General features: G+C 36.3%; 2 protein-coding genes across 2 annotated transcripts in view; both read right to left on the bottom strand.

Moving 5' to 3' along the window:
* Positions 1 to 59: 59 nt before the first annotated feature.
* Positions 60 to 8,402, bottom strand: LOC139967833 (inactive pancreatic lipase-related protein 1-like). The gene is made up of 5 exons (XM_071971955.1): positions 8,115 to 8,402; positions 4,989 to 5,269; positions 3,620 to 3,845; positions 3,066 to 3,193; positions 60 to 2,816 (listed from the first exon to the last, which is right to left on the bottom strand). The coding sequence occupies exons 1-5, from the start codon at positions 8,224 to 8,226 to the stop codon at positions 2,526 to 2,528; spliced, it is 1,038 nt and encodes a 345-aa protein (XP_071828056.1). The 5' UTR covers positions 8,227 to 8,402; the 3' UTR covers positions 60 to 2,525.
* A 1,099-nt stretch (positions 8,403 to 9,501) lies between these two features.
* LOC139967856 (protein Skeletor, isoforms B/C-like) overlaps positions 9,502 to 14,199 on the bottom strand; it is a 36,644-nt gene continuing 31,946 nt past the window's right edge. Inside the window, exon 16 of the mRNA XM_071972005.1 lies at positions 9,502 to 13,312. The gene's annotated coding sequence lies outside the window, so the exon portion shown is untranslated. The remainder of the gene's footprint in view (positions 13,313 to 14,199) is intronic.

The following is a 14,199-nucleotide window of genomic DNA, read 5'->3' as shown; positions in this document are numbered from 1 at the left end:
TCCACAGGCAATCGGGTTAATTTAGCTCTTCCAAAAGACGCATCTCCGTGATTACGTGATTGGTTGATTCCATATTTATTGATATAACACTTTATCAACGTAGTTCACACATGTTCTATAAACATGAGATGATAATTCGATTTCGTAACATTTATTTAAACTCATTTTGTTGTAACAAAATACAAAATAACAAAGTGAACGAGCTTTGGAGGAACCCACAGATAGCTATACAAAGCTTGTAAACGTAGGCGGCTTCCATTTCATAACAGAATTACGTAAAGTATAATTATCAAAACTAGACAAGGCAAAACAAAGCAAGAAGAATAGATGAACACAAACACATAAGGTCTGTGAGCCTTAGATGAAAGCATTAATCGCCAGCCGACTAATTAAGTAACGTTTTACCTTATTCTTAAAGGCGGATTTGCTACAAGGGAGTTTTAAATGATCAGGAATGCATGATTCCAAAAGTTTAGTCCGGTATAAGTAATGTTATGGTGAGACGATAAGGTGTATTGACATTTTTAGAAGAGATTAGTAATTGTATACAAGGGTATCTGAAAGAAAAACCAATTCAAACTAACTCAACCTACAGATACAAGGAACTGACCAATAGCAATCAGCAATAGCAGAAGCGCGAAATGTCTATACAATAACATTGTCAACAATATGAAATTCCCCGGCCCATAATACCTCAAATTTTCAGGTAACGGATATAGACGTGTATAGTGAAATCAGCGATATTTCATTTTAGATTACTAAACTGAAAGATGCGAACATTTTTCACTTGCGATAGTTAATTAGTCTGATGAAAACAATCATTAGTCAATCATTTAAGTCAACGATCGTTTCAACATAAATTTTATTGCCAACATGTAGCTTTGTGCAATTGATTAAAGGAATAGTTTAGGTGTCACAAATGTTTATCTTATATGAAAGAGGGCAATAAAAGAAACCCAATAGTGAAGAAATTATTCAAATATCTTTTTCCGTTTAGGAGATATTCAAGTTTAAAGTTCTATCTGATTGTGTAGAAACTGCTGAAATTAGACTAGCTGTGACGTCATATCCTCACATTCCTGAAAAGTTTTTGTTACTTTATTAAAATATTTTGTAAGATTTTATGACTTACAACCAAAATATACGTCAGGAGATCTCTTATGTGTCAAGGGAAGTATTTGAGATTTAGCATCTGAAGAATGTTTGATTATATTTTTTAGATTTGTGAAAAAAAATGTAATTATTTTTTAATGAAATATATTGACACATGTTAAGGAAGTGAGGATGTGACATCACACCCTCACAGTTAGTCTTTCTACACCAGTCATTTGCAAAGAAATTTATTTTGAAATCTTCAAAATGTGATATCTCCTTAACGGAGAATTCTATCATGGTAGTTTCTTCACTATTCTGTTTGTCTTTTTAAGCTCTTTCATACAAGATAGACATGTCAGACACCTGAACCAATCCTTTAATACATGGAGGATAATCGTTAGCCTACATCGTGAAAACGTATACACTGCATCTGTTACAAGTTCCTTCCAACAAACACATCAACTAGAGCGGTGTATAAAGGTCACTGATTTCAAGTAGAAGGTGTGTAAAGCCGGTCTCCCACTTTCTAAACCCTAACTCTGATTTCAAACGAATTTGTAAATTCCTGAAAAAACCAGAAACCCACGTTCGTCCTGGGGGAAGAAAAAAATACGCAAGCCGGTCACCGTATATAAGAATCACAGGTGAAAGTCATGTATATATAAGTTTGACTGTTTTACATGTTTATTCTTTCTTTAGGGGATAACGTTCATTTCGACAATGCTAATGGTAATGCTTGCTTTGAAACCATACAGTACCTGCAACAAGGTTTCATATTTTAGAACTGGTTTCAGGTTAAGTTTGGTATCCGTGATGCTCTATAACGTGGTTCACCAGTGCAATTCATGAGTTATATATATTAAAGGAGTTTATACAACATCTAATTGCATTCTGGTCATTTGATTGGTCAATGGCTCGTTGATTGCATGCAAAATCCGCTCTATTCCACTCTATGAAATAGAACCATGGGTTATACTTTTTTGGTAGCCCTTTTTTCAATGGTAAGAGAGCAGAGAAACCTGTCTGTTCAAAACAATCTGTTGCATGAGTGCATTTTACCCATCTTAATAAAATATGTTGTATAAAACAAATAATGAATGGTTTCCATTCGTGCAATAGTTCAAATATTTCATTCGTTGAAAGATGTAATTTGTTCCATTCAACTCGGCTGCGCCTCGTTGAATGGAACAAATTACATCTTTCAACTCATGAAATATTTGCACTATTGCACTCATAACCATTCATTATTTGTATAATAACAAACATGTTGGTCTAAAACTTCGATTAATTTCAAAACTGATGTATTTCCGTTTTGCTTCAAGTTTTGATTTTGTCATCATTATTTAATAGTCAACACCTTAAATTACGAACATAATCTAAAACTATGAATTGCTCGACAAGATACTATTCTAAGTGTCCAGCCTGCTTATTTAGTTTGAAGAGCAAAATGGTTCATATTTCTCGGTTCTCAGGTAATATTTTCCACTTGATTGGTTTTGCCCTACGTGATATCCCATCTCAGCACACACTCCGTTAGAACAGTCAGTGTTGCAAACACCAGAAGTAAAATCTTCCCAGCTGTCGCATCGGTACGCAGTGAATGGACAGCTCATACTTGCAATGAAATATCCAATACTGCGAAGATGATGACAGATAACGCTAAACATACCGCATCCTGGCATGCTCGACCCGCCATTTGGATAAAAGTCTTGGTGGCCAAGCTGTTAAAAACAAGAAATGGTTTGATTTTGGGAATGATAAAATTGGATCATGTTACCGACTTAATACATGCAGTTACGTGAACACTAACCTACCACATTGATACGGCTTCAATATGTACTAGAAATTACGCTTCGAAAAATCTACATTTGCAGCTTCCCACTGTTTTTTTTTTTGGGGGGGGGGGGTGTTATGTTACGGTTAATCAAAATATGCCCTTCAGTCCTATTTTGATATCACCGAAATCCTACCTGATCCGGGAGGCCAAACCCATATGCGTTTGCATTGGTGTGTATGACGTCGACAAACGAAGCATCTGTGATGTCTAGGCGGCAAGGATTCACTTCATTTCTAAACCAAGGACCAGCCGGGTCCAGCCCTGTCGATATAAGATTGTAAAACATATCTTCAATATCTCAAAGCAGCTTGACGGAATATGAATTTCTTTTAATTTTGCTTTCATATCAATTTGATTTGATCGTTATATCGAAGTTCCTTCTCGCGAGTACTGCTTCTCAAGAACAGTATTGTAATTCGCTTGCGATGACGTCATGACGGCTTGGCACATGTTATCTAAATTTATTTTGATCGCCATCAATGGAGAAAGGTTTGCTTATATCTTACGACTGAATTTGCTATTGTTTCTTACAACTGCGCACGAGCAATCTACTTCAGTTTCACATAAAGTCACGTGATGTGGTAAGGATATAACTCCAAAGTGATAGCCTCCCATACACAGTCGTTTGTCCAAATAAATAGTAAATATATTAAATTTGCAAGAATTTGGAAGAATATATTTAAATACCAGTGATTCTTTGTATTCCACCAGCTTCCTCGCCTGCATACCCAGCAGCATGAGCTCCAAGGCTATGACCAATTAAATGAATATTCATATCAGAGTTAAAGTTCTCTCTGATGAACTTTATCATGGTAGCGGTCTGTCTACCAACGACTCTAATATTTAGACGTGCTGTGTGATAGTGTCCATCAGCCCCTCCATTCCAATTGACCATAATCAGGTTAACGTTATCCTGTGGGTGGAATAAAGTAAAGAGTAAAATGTAATGACATCATCAGCTTGGAATATTAATAAACAGGTCCGGAGCCAGGAATTTTGAGTAGGAGGGACCGCGTTTATGTCGGAAGGGCAGTTTTTGTACATGTGATGGTTGCTTAGGTGGACCCGGGCAAACATGTAGTCTGCGCTGGGGTGGACGTTTGGTGGGAAGGACAAGTCGCCTCCCCTGTGCCCGGCCTGTCTACGAAGCCTGTGAGAGTGTAAACAATAATCATATATATAGGAAACAGCGCATCATATTATAAAGTATAGCCTATAGGAGTCACGATTTAAACATGTTACTTATTAAAATTACACATCAAATGTCTTCAGTCAAGCATTCCGTTTATATGCGCTTCTGTATGTCTTTCTATATACTTTTAGTGTCGATATATCATCGATAGTGCTACAACATAGCACAAACCTTTGCGCTTATATTTAGGCAATTATCCAACTATATTTTACTTTACGATATTCAAATTTAAAATATCTGATTTTTTTTCTCTTACCACCAATTCCATGATGACGTCTGTATGTTTAGTTCTGCCCTGTTCGCCATGGTAAATCCATTGTTTTAATAATCTTATAATTGAATCAAAGACATTATTTAAGCTAAATAGAAATATTAAAACAAAATCACTAAAATATTTGGTGTACTTTGGTCACTGAAGAAAAACTACAATATATTGGAAAATGAGTTATTGAAGATAATAACTTTCCTGTTGCAACATGCCTGATTAAAGTTAACCTTCCGTACATTTGTTTGACAAATGCTAGCAATCAAACGCAAAAATGGTATTAAAAAGTAAATTTATCTGACAGTGGTTACGGTCAATTTCAAACTGCAACTAAAACTTCATCATTTTGTAGGCATTCATTCAGTGTGCGGATATCCAGGGGAAAGCCTGCGAGTGTGCATACTTTTTCAGCTACACACGAAAATTAAGGTAGTTATTAGCACGACTACCAGTCTGAGTTTTCTTCCGTTGGGGATATACCCACCACCCCCACCCCACCCCCATCTATAAAGGAGTCGATATCAACAACCTGAAAGCCACACACCCCTCCTTTTGTAAAACCTGTATCCGCCCCTGTCGTTATTAATCTTTTCACTTACTGTGCGTAAAATCGACTCTCTCAGGTTGACCATATGTGATACTTGGTGGCTATCCATGTAACCGTGAAAGATTATTTTAGTTTCTCGGACAGGATCAAAACGACCAAATGTCTTCTTGTCGTTTCTATCTAGCTGATCCGGTTGATCTGGGTTTGATCTGGTGTATAAGTAAAACCGAGTATTTGTCGCATCCGGATGGTCGGGAGGGAAACCGAATCGGTGACAATACAGGCTGTTGTTAAAACATCCCAACCCATCGAAACATACCTCTTGCATATCAACTGTAAAGAAAAGGCAAATTAATTAATTGATTACATTTGTTTTCTTTCTCGAAGACACAATCTTAAACCCTTTGCAACAAATGCACTCGTTTTATTTGATCCCCTTAAATGTATGGGATCAGTTTGGATTAAAGAGAAAAAAAGATTTACCCCCAAAACACCAACAATTGCTATGATATTGCTTTCAGAGGCAAATTGGAGATAAGCGATCAAACCACAGTTGATCATGGGGGAATTTGAGATTTACCTATATCACTAAGACTACTAAAATATGAAGTAATATACTATTACGTAACACTGGCGGATCCAGGGCCTTTGTTTGGGAGGGGCCAAAGTGGCATTAGAGTGATATGGGGGAGGGGTCTAAGGGGGGGTGACCCCCTCCCCTTTGGAAAATTTTCTATTGCTGAATGCCCTCAGATGCAATTTGGTGCGACAAAAGTGTACAATGGTGATGTAAATTTACTTCTAAAAAAAATGTTTCCCAGGTGTAATTTTCTAAAATATTTATAAAACAAAGTTGGGATCATCTTTCTCAAGAAAGTTTATTTCTCATAGGTTATAAATTTCTTACAACCAGCCTGTAACTGCAAAATGGTGTTAAACTGTAATTCCTCATGCTCATACATTTACATAGCTCCCAACTCTTGAGAATGCAAATGCTGGTCCATGCATCGAATCGCCATCCTGGGGGAAGGGTATAAGGGGAGGGGGTGTCCCCCTCCCCCTTTTGGATTTTTTTGGAATCCTGGTGATGCCTACATGTAAAATGGTGGCACTTAGAAAGGCTTTTGTCACCCAAAATTTTCTGAGAAATATGCATTTTTTTGTGTGTAACATCAATAAATTGAATAGTAGGTGATAATTCATTCTTTCCCGTGGCATGAAAATGTTCGCTGCTCGCCCCAAATGAAAAGAAATATAGGCTAATTTGAGGTTCAAATGATGCTGTAAAGGAGGTTTTATACTCTATTATGCTAAATGCTAAAGAAATGATGGTTGCTAAGTCAAAATTTGATGCAAATTTTTTTATGTATACTTGACAATTACAATGCGGTTTTTTTCGGACGCTTGTGCGGGTCAGCGGGTTTGGGTGTTAGAATGCGGGTCTAATTCCCGCGAATTGCGGGTCAGTTGGGAGCTCTGCATTTAATTTTAAACCAGAAAACGAAAAGGTTTAGACTAGTCTACCACTGCTATTCCTCTCGATTTTTTTTAAGTTCCAATCATATGTTTTAGCGGATGTTCGGAAACACTTTTTGGCTCACCTTTGGGGGGCCATGGCCCCCTTGCCCCCCCTTGGATCCGCCAGTGTTACGTAATATCATACAACCTAAAGTAACATTACCTATAGTGTAATATTGTCCTCAGTGGATATACTGCCCTGTACCGTACATATTAACGATATGAAACGATTACAAATACGTAACAGTATATACGTGTGGGTATAGTTACACGTAGGTATATATCGCTTACATCTATAGTGTATGCATGAACCAAATGAAAATATGTTTATATTTTAATTAAATAAACGACAATCCAGTTACATACGACGCACGGAACTTTGACAATCACTGAATCAAGTTAACTTGGTCAGAGAAATCTCTCTCCATGCTGAGGATATCGCTTAATTGAAAAAACAAACCTTCTGAGAAGCAAATCACACAGTTCTATAAAACAAGTGTCCTATCCAATAGCATATATATCATGGCTATTTATATCTTTTGCCAACCCATTTCGTACCTGAAAACGTCTGTGGGGAGATCCCACCCTTACTCCCACCCAGTGGCGTAGGAAGGTACTTTTGAGTGGGGGGGGGGGGCTGAACACTGATGGCCGGCCTGGGGGAGGGGTCTAAGGGGAGGGGGTGTCCCCCTCCCCTTTGGAATTAGTTTTGCATTTCCAGGTGGCCTCAGATGCAATTTGTTGCAATATAGCACACTTCAATACCCACTCCATTTTGTAAACTTAATTTTGTATTTTCACCTGGCCTAAGATGCAATTTGGTGCTCCAAATGAGATTTTTTTTCTCATTTGGAAATGAAGAAGGGGTTTTCTGACTTGCGAACCGGGGGGGGGGGGTGGAATGATACTTCCGCCCCTCCACATTTTTCACTGGGGGGGCTGGCGCCCCCCAGCCCCCCGGTTCCTACGCCCTTGCTCCCACCTACCTCCTCTGCCTATACGCCACTACTCCTGACAAACATTTTCCGTAACTAATGACAACCTTCGAGCTACATTTTGCGTTCAATGACTTTGCATTTCTCTGAACAAGATATGTAATATTCACTCATAATTATCGGACACTCTCATTCTAGCAAAGACACAACCCACTTGCCTGATTCTATACTTCTTGTATAGTAATTGAGTGATTCACCTTCTCATGTCATACAGAAATTTGTCCCACAAATTAAATGTATTATACTGTTATATTCGCAAACCTTGTTTTACTTTCCCATTCCAAATGGCGATTTTTGTATACTTCAGAGAAACGGATTGTTTTCAGGTACCATATCAAATGATTCCTTGACATTCATGTAACGTACCCTCCTACCATTATATACAGATGTAGGAACCTGGGAAGATAGCGGCGTTCCAACAAAGTAACCAACGGCAATGAAGCTGCCTATCCGTTACATCGAGAAACTCATGTCTGTTGCATATATGCGCCATAAATGTTACAGTTACGGCTTCCATGGGTTTTTCATTTTGACGAGGTACCGTACCGTGATTCTTTTCTGTACAGATGGGCAGCAAAGGTCACAAAGCACCCCTCCAACCCCGCCCACTTCACACCACGTTTCTTTAAAAACTTATTCTATAGAATGTAGTAAGGAATACTTACCAGTATCAACATTGACGTAGACCCTCTCCACCGAGCGTCGATCACATCCAAATGCTCCACAGAAGCACATTGAAAGTATTCCCAAAAAGATGGCACATTTAAAAGTCAACATTTTAGTTAGATGAGAAACTGTTCTAATTTTATGAGAAGGGGAGCGAGTAGCTTAGATATATCAGGGTACGCAGTCAAGAATGTTTTTTTTTTTTTGAAATGATAAAGTTAATTGGTAAAGAGTTCAACTACTCCACGAAAAGGTTGATTTCCTCATTGTGTAAATGCCTTCCTACCAAAAAAAAACAATGACAAACTACCTATTTCAAATTAATCACTATAAGCCCATATATACCATTGGCTCATAACCAAAAGGAAGCAATTAAGATTGTCTATCTTATGTTTAAAAGTCCAGGAGTTAACTTAAGATATAATTTACCTTCATTCGGACCACTTTGAAAGGAAATTAAGTCAAATGAATCCGGTAGTACCGGAAAATGCAGCGTACCTCGCTTACGTAACCTTTGACCAAGATTGGGGCTTGTTGATCGATAACCCTTCTTTCCATCTGTACGTGAAGAACAGTCGGTCACACGTGATGTACTCACCTTCCTGCCTCACCTGAAAGACTTTTTCTATGTCCATTTAGACAATCAGACAGGGTCCCCACTCAAACATGTACCTGTGCCCCACCCCCCCCCCCTGGCCCATATACATACCTCTTAGCCAGATTGAACCAATGAAAGGGATGAAACTGTATAAACATTGCTCGAAAAGATTATTACAATGAAATGCAAGAAACAAGCTCGTTTCGGAGGTAGACCCAACGAGCTTCCGCCACCCTCGCCTCCTTTTGTTTATGTGGGAAATTTCCCTTCTGCATCCATATAAACAAATGATTTGTAGATTTCGAAAATCTTTTCTGATTACTCCAGTCTTAAACAGGGATGGGGGGGGCGGGGTAGGGTAGGGTTCAGATATTCTCACAAGGATAATTTACGGTGCCAACAACCGTCACCATGATAGATGGTCTTCAATACCTCAAGCCGATCTTGCGCAGACTTTCATGTATTCGCTATAACGGTTGCTGACAGAGACGGTTCTTGCTATGATGGGGACCTACCTACCACCATTAATGGCATCCAAGCTCTTGCAATTACCATAACTAAAATGTTTTCTGACTTTATCTGTTGATATCAAACGGGACAGAGCAAAAGAGACTTTTCAGTAACCGGGAAAGGGATTGAGTTAAATAGAGGGCGTCTTTAGGGAGCGATAATTGGGAAGTAACACAAGAAGCCTTAAAAGTTAATAGTGATTTCTTCGTTTTTTTTGTAAAGGAATCCTTAAGTACCTTAACGCACATAAAGAAAAATATACCATTTCAAAACAAGCATACATTAACCCAATATATTTATTGACATTTTGTGCGGAGAATTCTAAAAAAATTCTTTAAAAATTACAAACTTGATAATTGTTACGATATGACATATGTGAAAAATCCATAACACTATGTGCAGGTGAAGATCTATACTTAAAAACATGGATATAATGAGGGGTGCGAGAGTAGGGTTTGTAAAACTCTTTTAATAAATGCATTGTACATTTGTGAACAATCTCGTAAGTAATATTATATAGCAATATGCCATGTACAGAACATGTGCTGCTGTACATGCATATGGTATGTTTATTATTTTGTGCTACCGTACGTATGGCAAATTACACCCAACCAAACTTAAGGTGTAAGTAATCTTAAGATCAGTGTAATATTTATCTAAAAACATCTCCTGTTTACTTGTTTGTGTACATGAGGAGGAATAAAGATGTTACATTGTCGCAACTAAAATTACTCAAAATTGCTAATTCCACCTGAATTTATTTTGCATCTTCTTCTAGGAGTGTAGTGGTACACTCTAGTGTTATTAACAATAATGGTACAAGTTTGGGCAAAGTGTAGCCCCGATAATACATGCACTTTCCTCTGTATCTTTGACAAACGATATATGTACTATTCTGTTTAAGGAGATCTCATTGATATACCTGGTCAATTTCAGATGAAGAACAAACTTACCAGTTAAGATAACATCATTGAGGAGAAGTTTGCTGAAAGACATATCTACTAATACTATTGAAGATCACTGAAGTATCAACATTTCTCATTGAAAATACTACAAAATTACTATATTTTGACGGTAACTAAGCCAATAAAACAAGAATAAATTGTATTGATGATATACACACACAAAAGCAATTTCCATGAACCAATATTCATCGTATATGGACAATAAGACAAAACTTTGTGCAATCTCAAGTATGTAAAGTTAAAAATGTAAAGCATTCATATAATCATTATTCATAATCCCAGAGTATGGGAAATGTTATTCAATTGAAAGAATTTGTGCTTGAAAGATGCGTCTCACCACATTAGCAAATACAAAATAACATAAACTGTAAAACTTAACAAAATTCACTTGGGAAATGAGAGAGAGAGAGAGATTAGAGGGAAAATTGATTCATTTAATTTCAAACTAAGGGAATTAAACTTGGTCCACTGTGTCATAAATATTTGCCCTTTTCCCTTGATTCCAACAATTAATAATTTCCATTGGCTACTTTGCTGGGTTTTCTTTGATGAGAACCTCTGCTTCTGAAGGAAGTAGCGAGTGTTCTGACAATACCTCCATGTAGTCTCACTACCATCAAAACACTGTATAATTACATCCCGCTAGCTCCAGGTAGGGTACTGGTGTTGTATACATGCTTCCTAGTCACATGACCATTAAAACGTCGCATCGGATGTGTTAACAGCGTTTTATTGACAACGATGGCTATTTTTTAGTTCTCATGCAATTATAAAAATAACAGAAGTTTGAACAGTCACAAATTTGGTGGTCTGATAGGTCGAAAAACATCAAACACATAATATGGGATGGTTTGGCAAACTATACACAAAAGTTGGTCGATTATTCAGAATGCAGTGTTTCTTTGTCCCCATTGAGCTGTCCATGTGAATTTATTTTTAACATGTTACTTCTTCATTTTTTTTTTATGAAATTGAATCTAAAACCCTTTTTCTCTTTGACATTCTCTCTTTGACAACATTATGCTAAATATTTCCATACAGCCCTCTTTTCAAATATTTTTGGGAAATTGATTGTCACATTTTATCTGTTTTTCATCCTGAAAGACTTAATGGTTCTAAACCCACTTTCATACACTCTTTAAGAATATATTTAATCATTTCAGCAGCAACAAATCAAATTTTTGGGTAAAAACAAGAGAAAGGAACAATGTGCAGCCACCCGTATTCTTAAGGCCACTTTGTCTATCTAAACAGAAGTTCATTTACAAAATTGACAATTGATGAAGACAAATATAATTATTTCAGTGCTGTGGTGATATTCCAAAATAAGCATTGACATCTTTCGTTGTTGTTAAAGTATTGCAGGAGCAAAGCTATTATTCATAGACTTACCCAAACAGAAATAGAACTATGTAAAATGTGATTAAAAAGTTAACTTTGAAATTTGATTACAAAAAAATACATATTTTACTACAAATTTCACTCTATGGAATAGCCTCATATAATTTAGTACTGAAGAAAAACCCTGAAAACCCACTCAGACAATAAACAATTTTTATTACAAATTCTAAATCTCTCATTTCTGTTCACAGCTTCAAATTGCTGCAATATTTATCCTGTCATTATTTCCTTATTATGTCCACTAATCTGGAACCATTACTTAATGAAGAAATTGTCTAATTACATTTCATCATCCTGTCGGATGTGATGGGGTACTGGAAGGGATGGTACACCCTTCCCTAGTAACATGGCTTTGATGTGACTGTTCTGTGCTTCTTTTGTTAAAAGTGCCACATAAGTGATTTAGTGACAACAATGACTAGCCATCAAATCCTACTAAATTAGAACAAATAAGTTCTTTGTTTTAGCTATAATTCTGAGACTGATGTCCAAAAGTTGACAACATATATAGCTTAATCCCTATGACAGAGATCTCAAAGGTAACAAACCAAATGTAACCATGTTGAGGTAACTAATTTTACCATGTTGATATTTTCCAATGTCAACAGCTTCTGACACAATGTAGACTTTAAGTAGCAGTCATCATAATAAAAGGTCTAATACTCATCCATGTTGGTGTAAGTCAACATGTTGAAAAAAGTTATCTCAACATGCTGACTTGTGTATAAAAGCTATTACCAGCATCAACAAATTGAGGTATTACATTAAGTCTGTTTTCTGAGGAATTGGTTAAGATTGCTTATCAACAAAATCAACATCATGATTACAAAAAAAGATGTCAACAGTGTGAGATACTCTATCTAGACAAACACTTTAACTAAAACTCTGTACTTGATAAACAAAAAAAGGCAACACTTCACTGAAAGACTGTCCTCTGAACAAACTGGTGCAGGAAAATGGCATTTTGTAAATAGGATTGACTATTAAAAACTAACACTAACCTATCATAATATTTGAAAAGTCAATATACATGAAAAGTCTATAAATCTAAGATAGAATTTTGAAAAGCACACTATTGAAGAATGTTTTACGAAGAAATTTTTTAATGCTTCCCAACACCTAGCAAGTGCTTAATGTCATCTTCCTGTATTTCAGCCACTAAGTAAGGCCACCTTCATGTTTTGTTTGTAAATTCTCAAATTTGAAGCGACTCAATTGTTTTGGAACTTTGCAATAACTTAATCACATCTAACAGTATAATGATGAACAAATATAGACAACCAACTAATATTCTAGTTTTTATCTTTGAAAAAAAAAAATTTCGTTCCCAAACGATATGCAGTTGACAGATTTCTAAATCTTAGTGTATATGAAACAGGAACAACTATTTATATGCCAAACAATTCAAAACTTTTAAAGCTTTAAAGATGCTGAAATTTATGTTCCAACGGGTGAACTATGAATTTATGATGTATGAAATTCATTTAATAGTTAAATACATGGGAATTGGACTGGTTAACTGTGGTTCTTCTAAACAGTTACTGAAAAGTTTCTAGCAAAAGAAAACACAAGACAGAAAGACTAAAAACTATTGCTTCTGATTAGAAACTTGTAATTAATACAATACAGTACTAGTAGTATATTGACTGTTTGCACTTCTTGTGGAGAGCCATCAGATGATTACCATGGCAACAGTGGCACAGACATCAGACTGAGCTCAACTCTATAAGAAATGAAATGTATAGCATAAATGTAACTCAAATAATAGGTAAGTTAAATGAAGTAAAGTTGTTAATGAAAGACAAATTATAGGTAAGGTATCATTTACGAATAGGTAGTACAAATCAAGTTCTAGTTGAAAATATTGTAAACGCTAGGTAAAGTAAGTCAAAAAAATTGAGGAGATATCAGGGTAGGTAATGAAAAGTCAAATATTAGGTAAGAAACCGGTCATGGCTAGGTAATGTAATTCCAACAATAAGTAATTTGTATTAGGTCAGGCTAGGTAATGTAATTCAAAGGATAGGTAAGGTATTAGGTCAGGCTAGGTAATGTAAGTCAAACATTAGGTAAGGTATTAGGTCAGGCTAGGTAATGTAAGTCATACATTAGGTAAGGTATTAGGTCAGGCTTGGTAATGTAAGTCAAACATTAGGTAAGGTATAAGGTCAGGCTTGGTAATGTAAGTCAAATAATTGCCAAGGTATTAGGTCAGGCTAGGTAATGTAAGTCAAAAATATGTAAGGTATTATGTCAGGCTTGGTAATGTAAGTCAAACAATATGTAAGGTATTAGGTCAGGCTAGGTAATGTAAGTAAAATGATAGGTAAGGTACTAGGTCAGGCTTGGTAATGTAAGTCAAACATTAGGTAAGGTATTAGGTCAGGCTTGGTAATGTAAGTCAAATAATTGCCAAGGTATTAGGGCAGGCTAGGTAATGTAAGTCAAACAATATGTAAGGTATTAGGTCAGGCTAAGTCATGTAAGTTAAATAATAGGTAAGGTATTAGGTCATGCTAGGTAATGAATAGTAAAATAATAGGTATAGGTATCAGTTAAGGCTAGGTAGTGTACGTCAAAAAAATAGGTAAGATATGAGGTCACGCTAGG

Source organism: Apostichopus japonicus, chromosome 5, assembly GCF_037975245.1.
Source record: "Apostichopus japonicus isolate 1M-3 chromosome 5, ASM3797524v1, whole genome shotgun sequence".
NCBI classification, from domain to species: Eukaryota; Metazoa; Echinodermata; class Holothuroidea; order Aspidochirotida; family Stichopodidae; genus Apostichopus; species Apostichopus japonicus.
Note: the sequence above shows the minus strand (reverse complement) of the source record. Positions and strands in the feature narration are given on the sequence as shown.

Coding starts and splice junctions, on each gene's coding strand:
- LOC139967833 (XM_071971955.1), bottom strand. CDS start 8,226: ATGTTGACTTTTAAATGTGCCATCTTTTTGGGAATACTTTCAATGTGC. Junction 5,270..8,114: donor CTACGTCAATGTTGATACTG/GTAAGTATTCCT, acceptor TTTTCTTTACAG/TTGATATGCAAGAGGTATGT. Junction 3,194..3,619: donor TGGAATACAAAGAATCACTG/GTATTTAAATAT, acceptor TTATATCGACAG/GGCTGGACCCGGCTGGTCCT.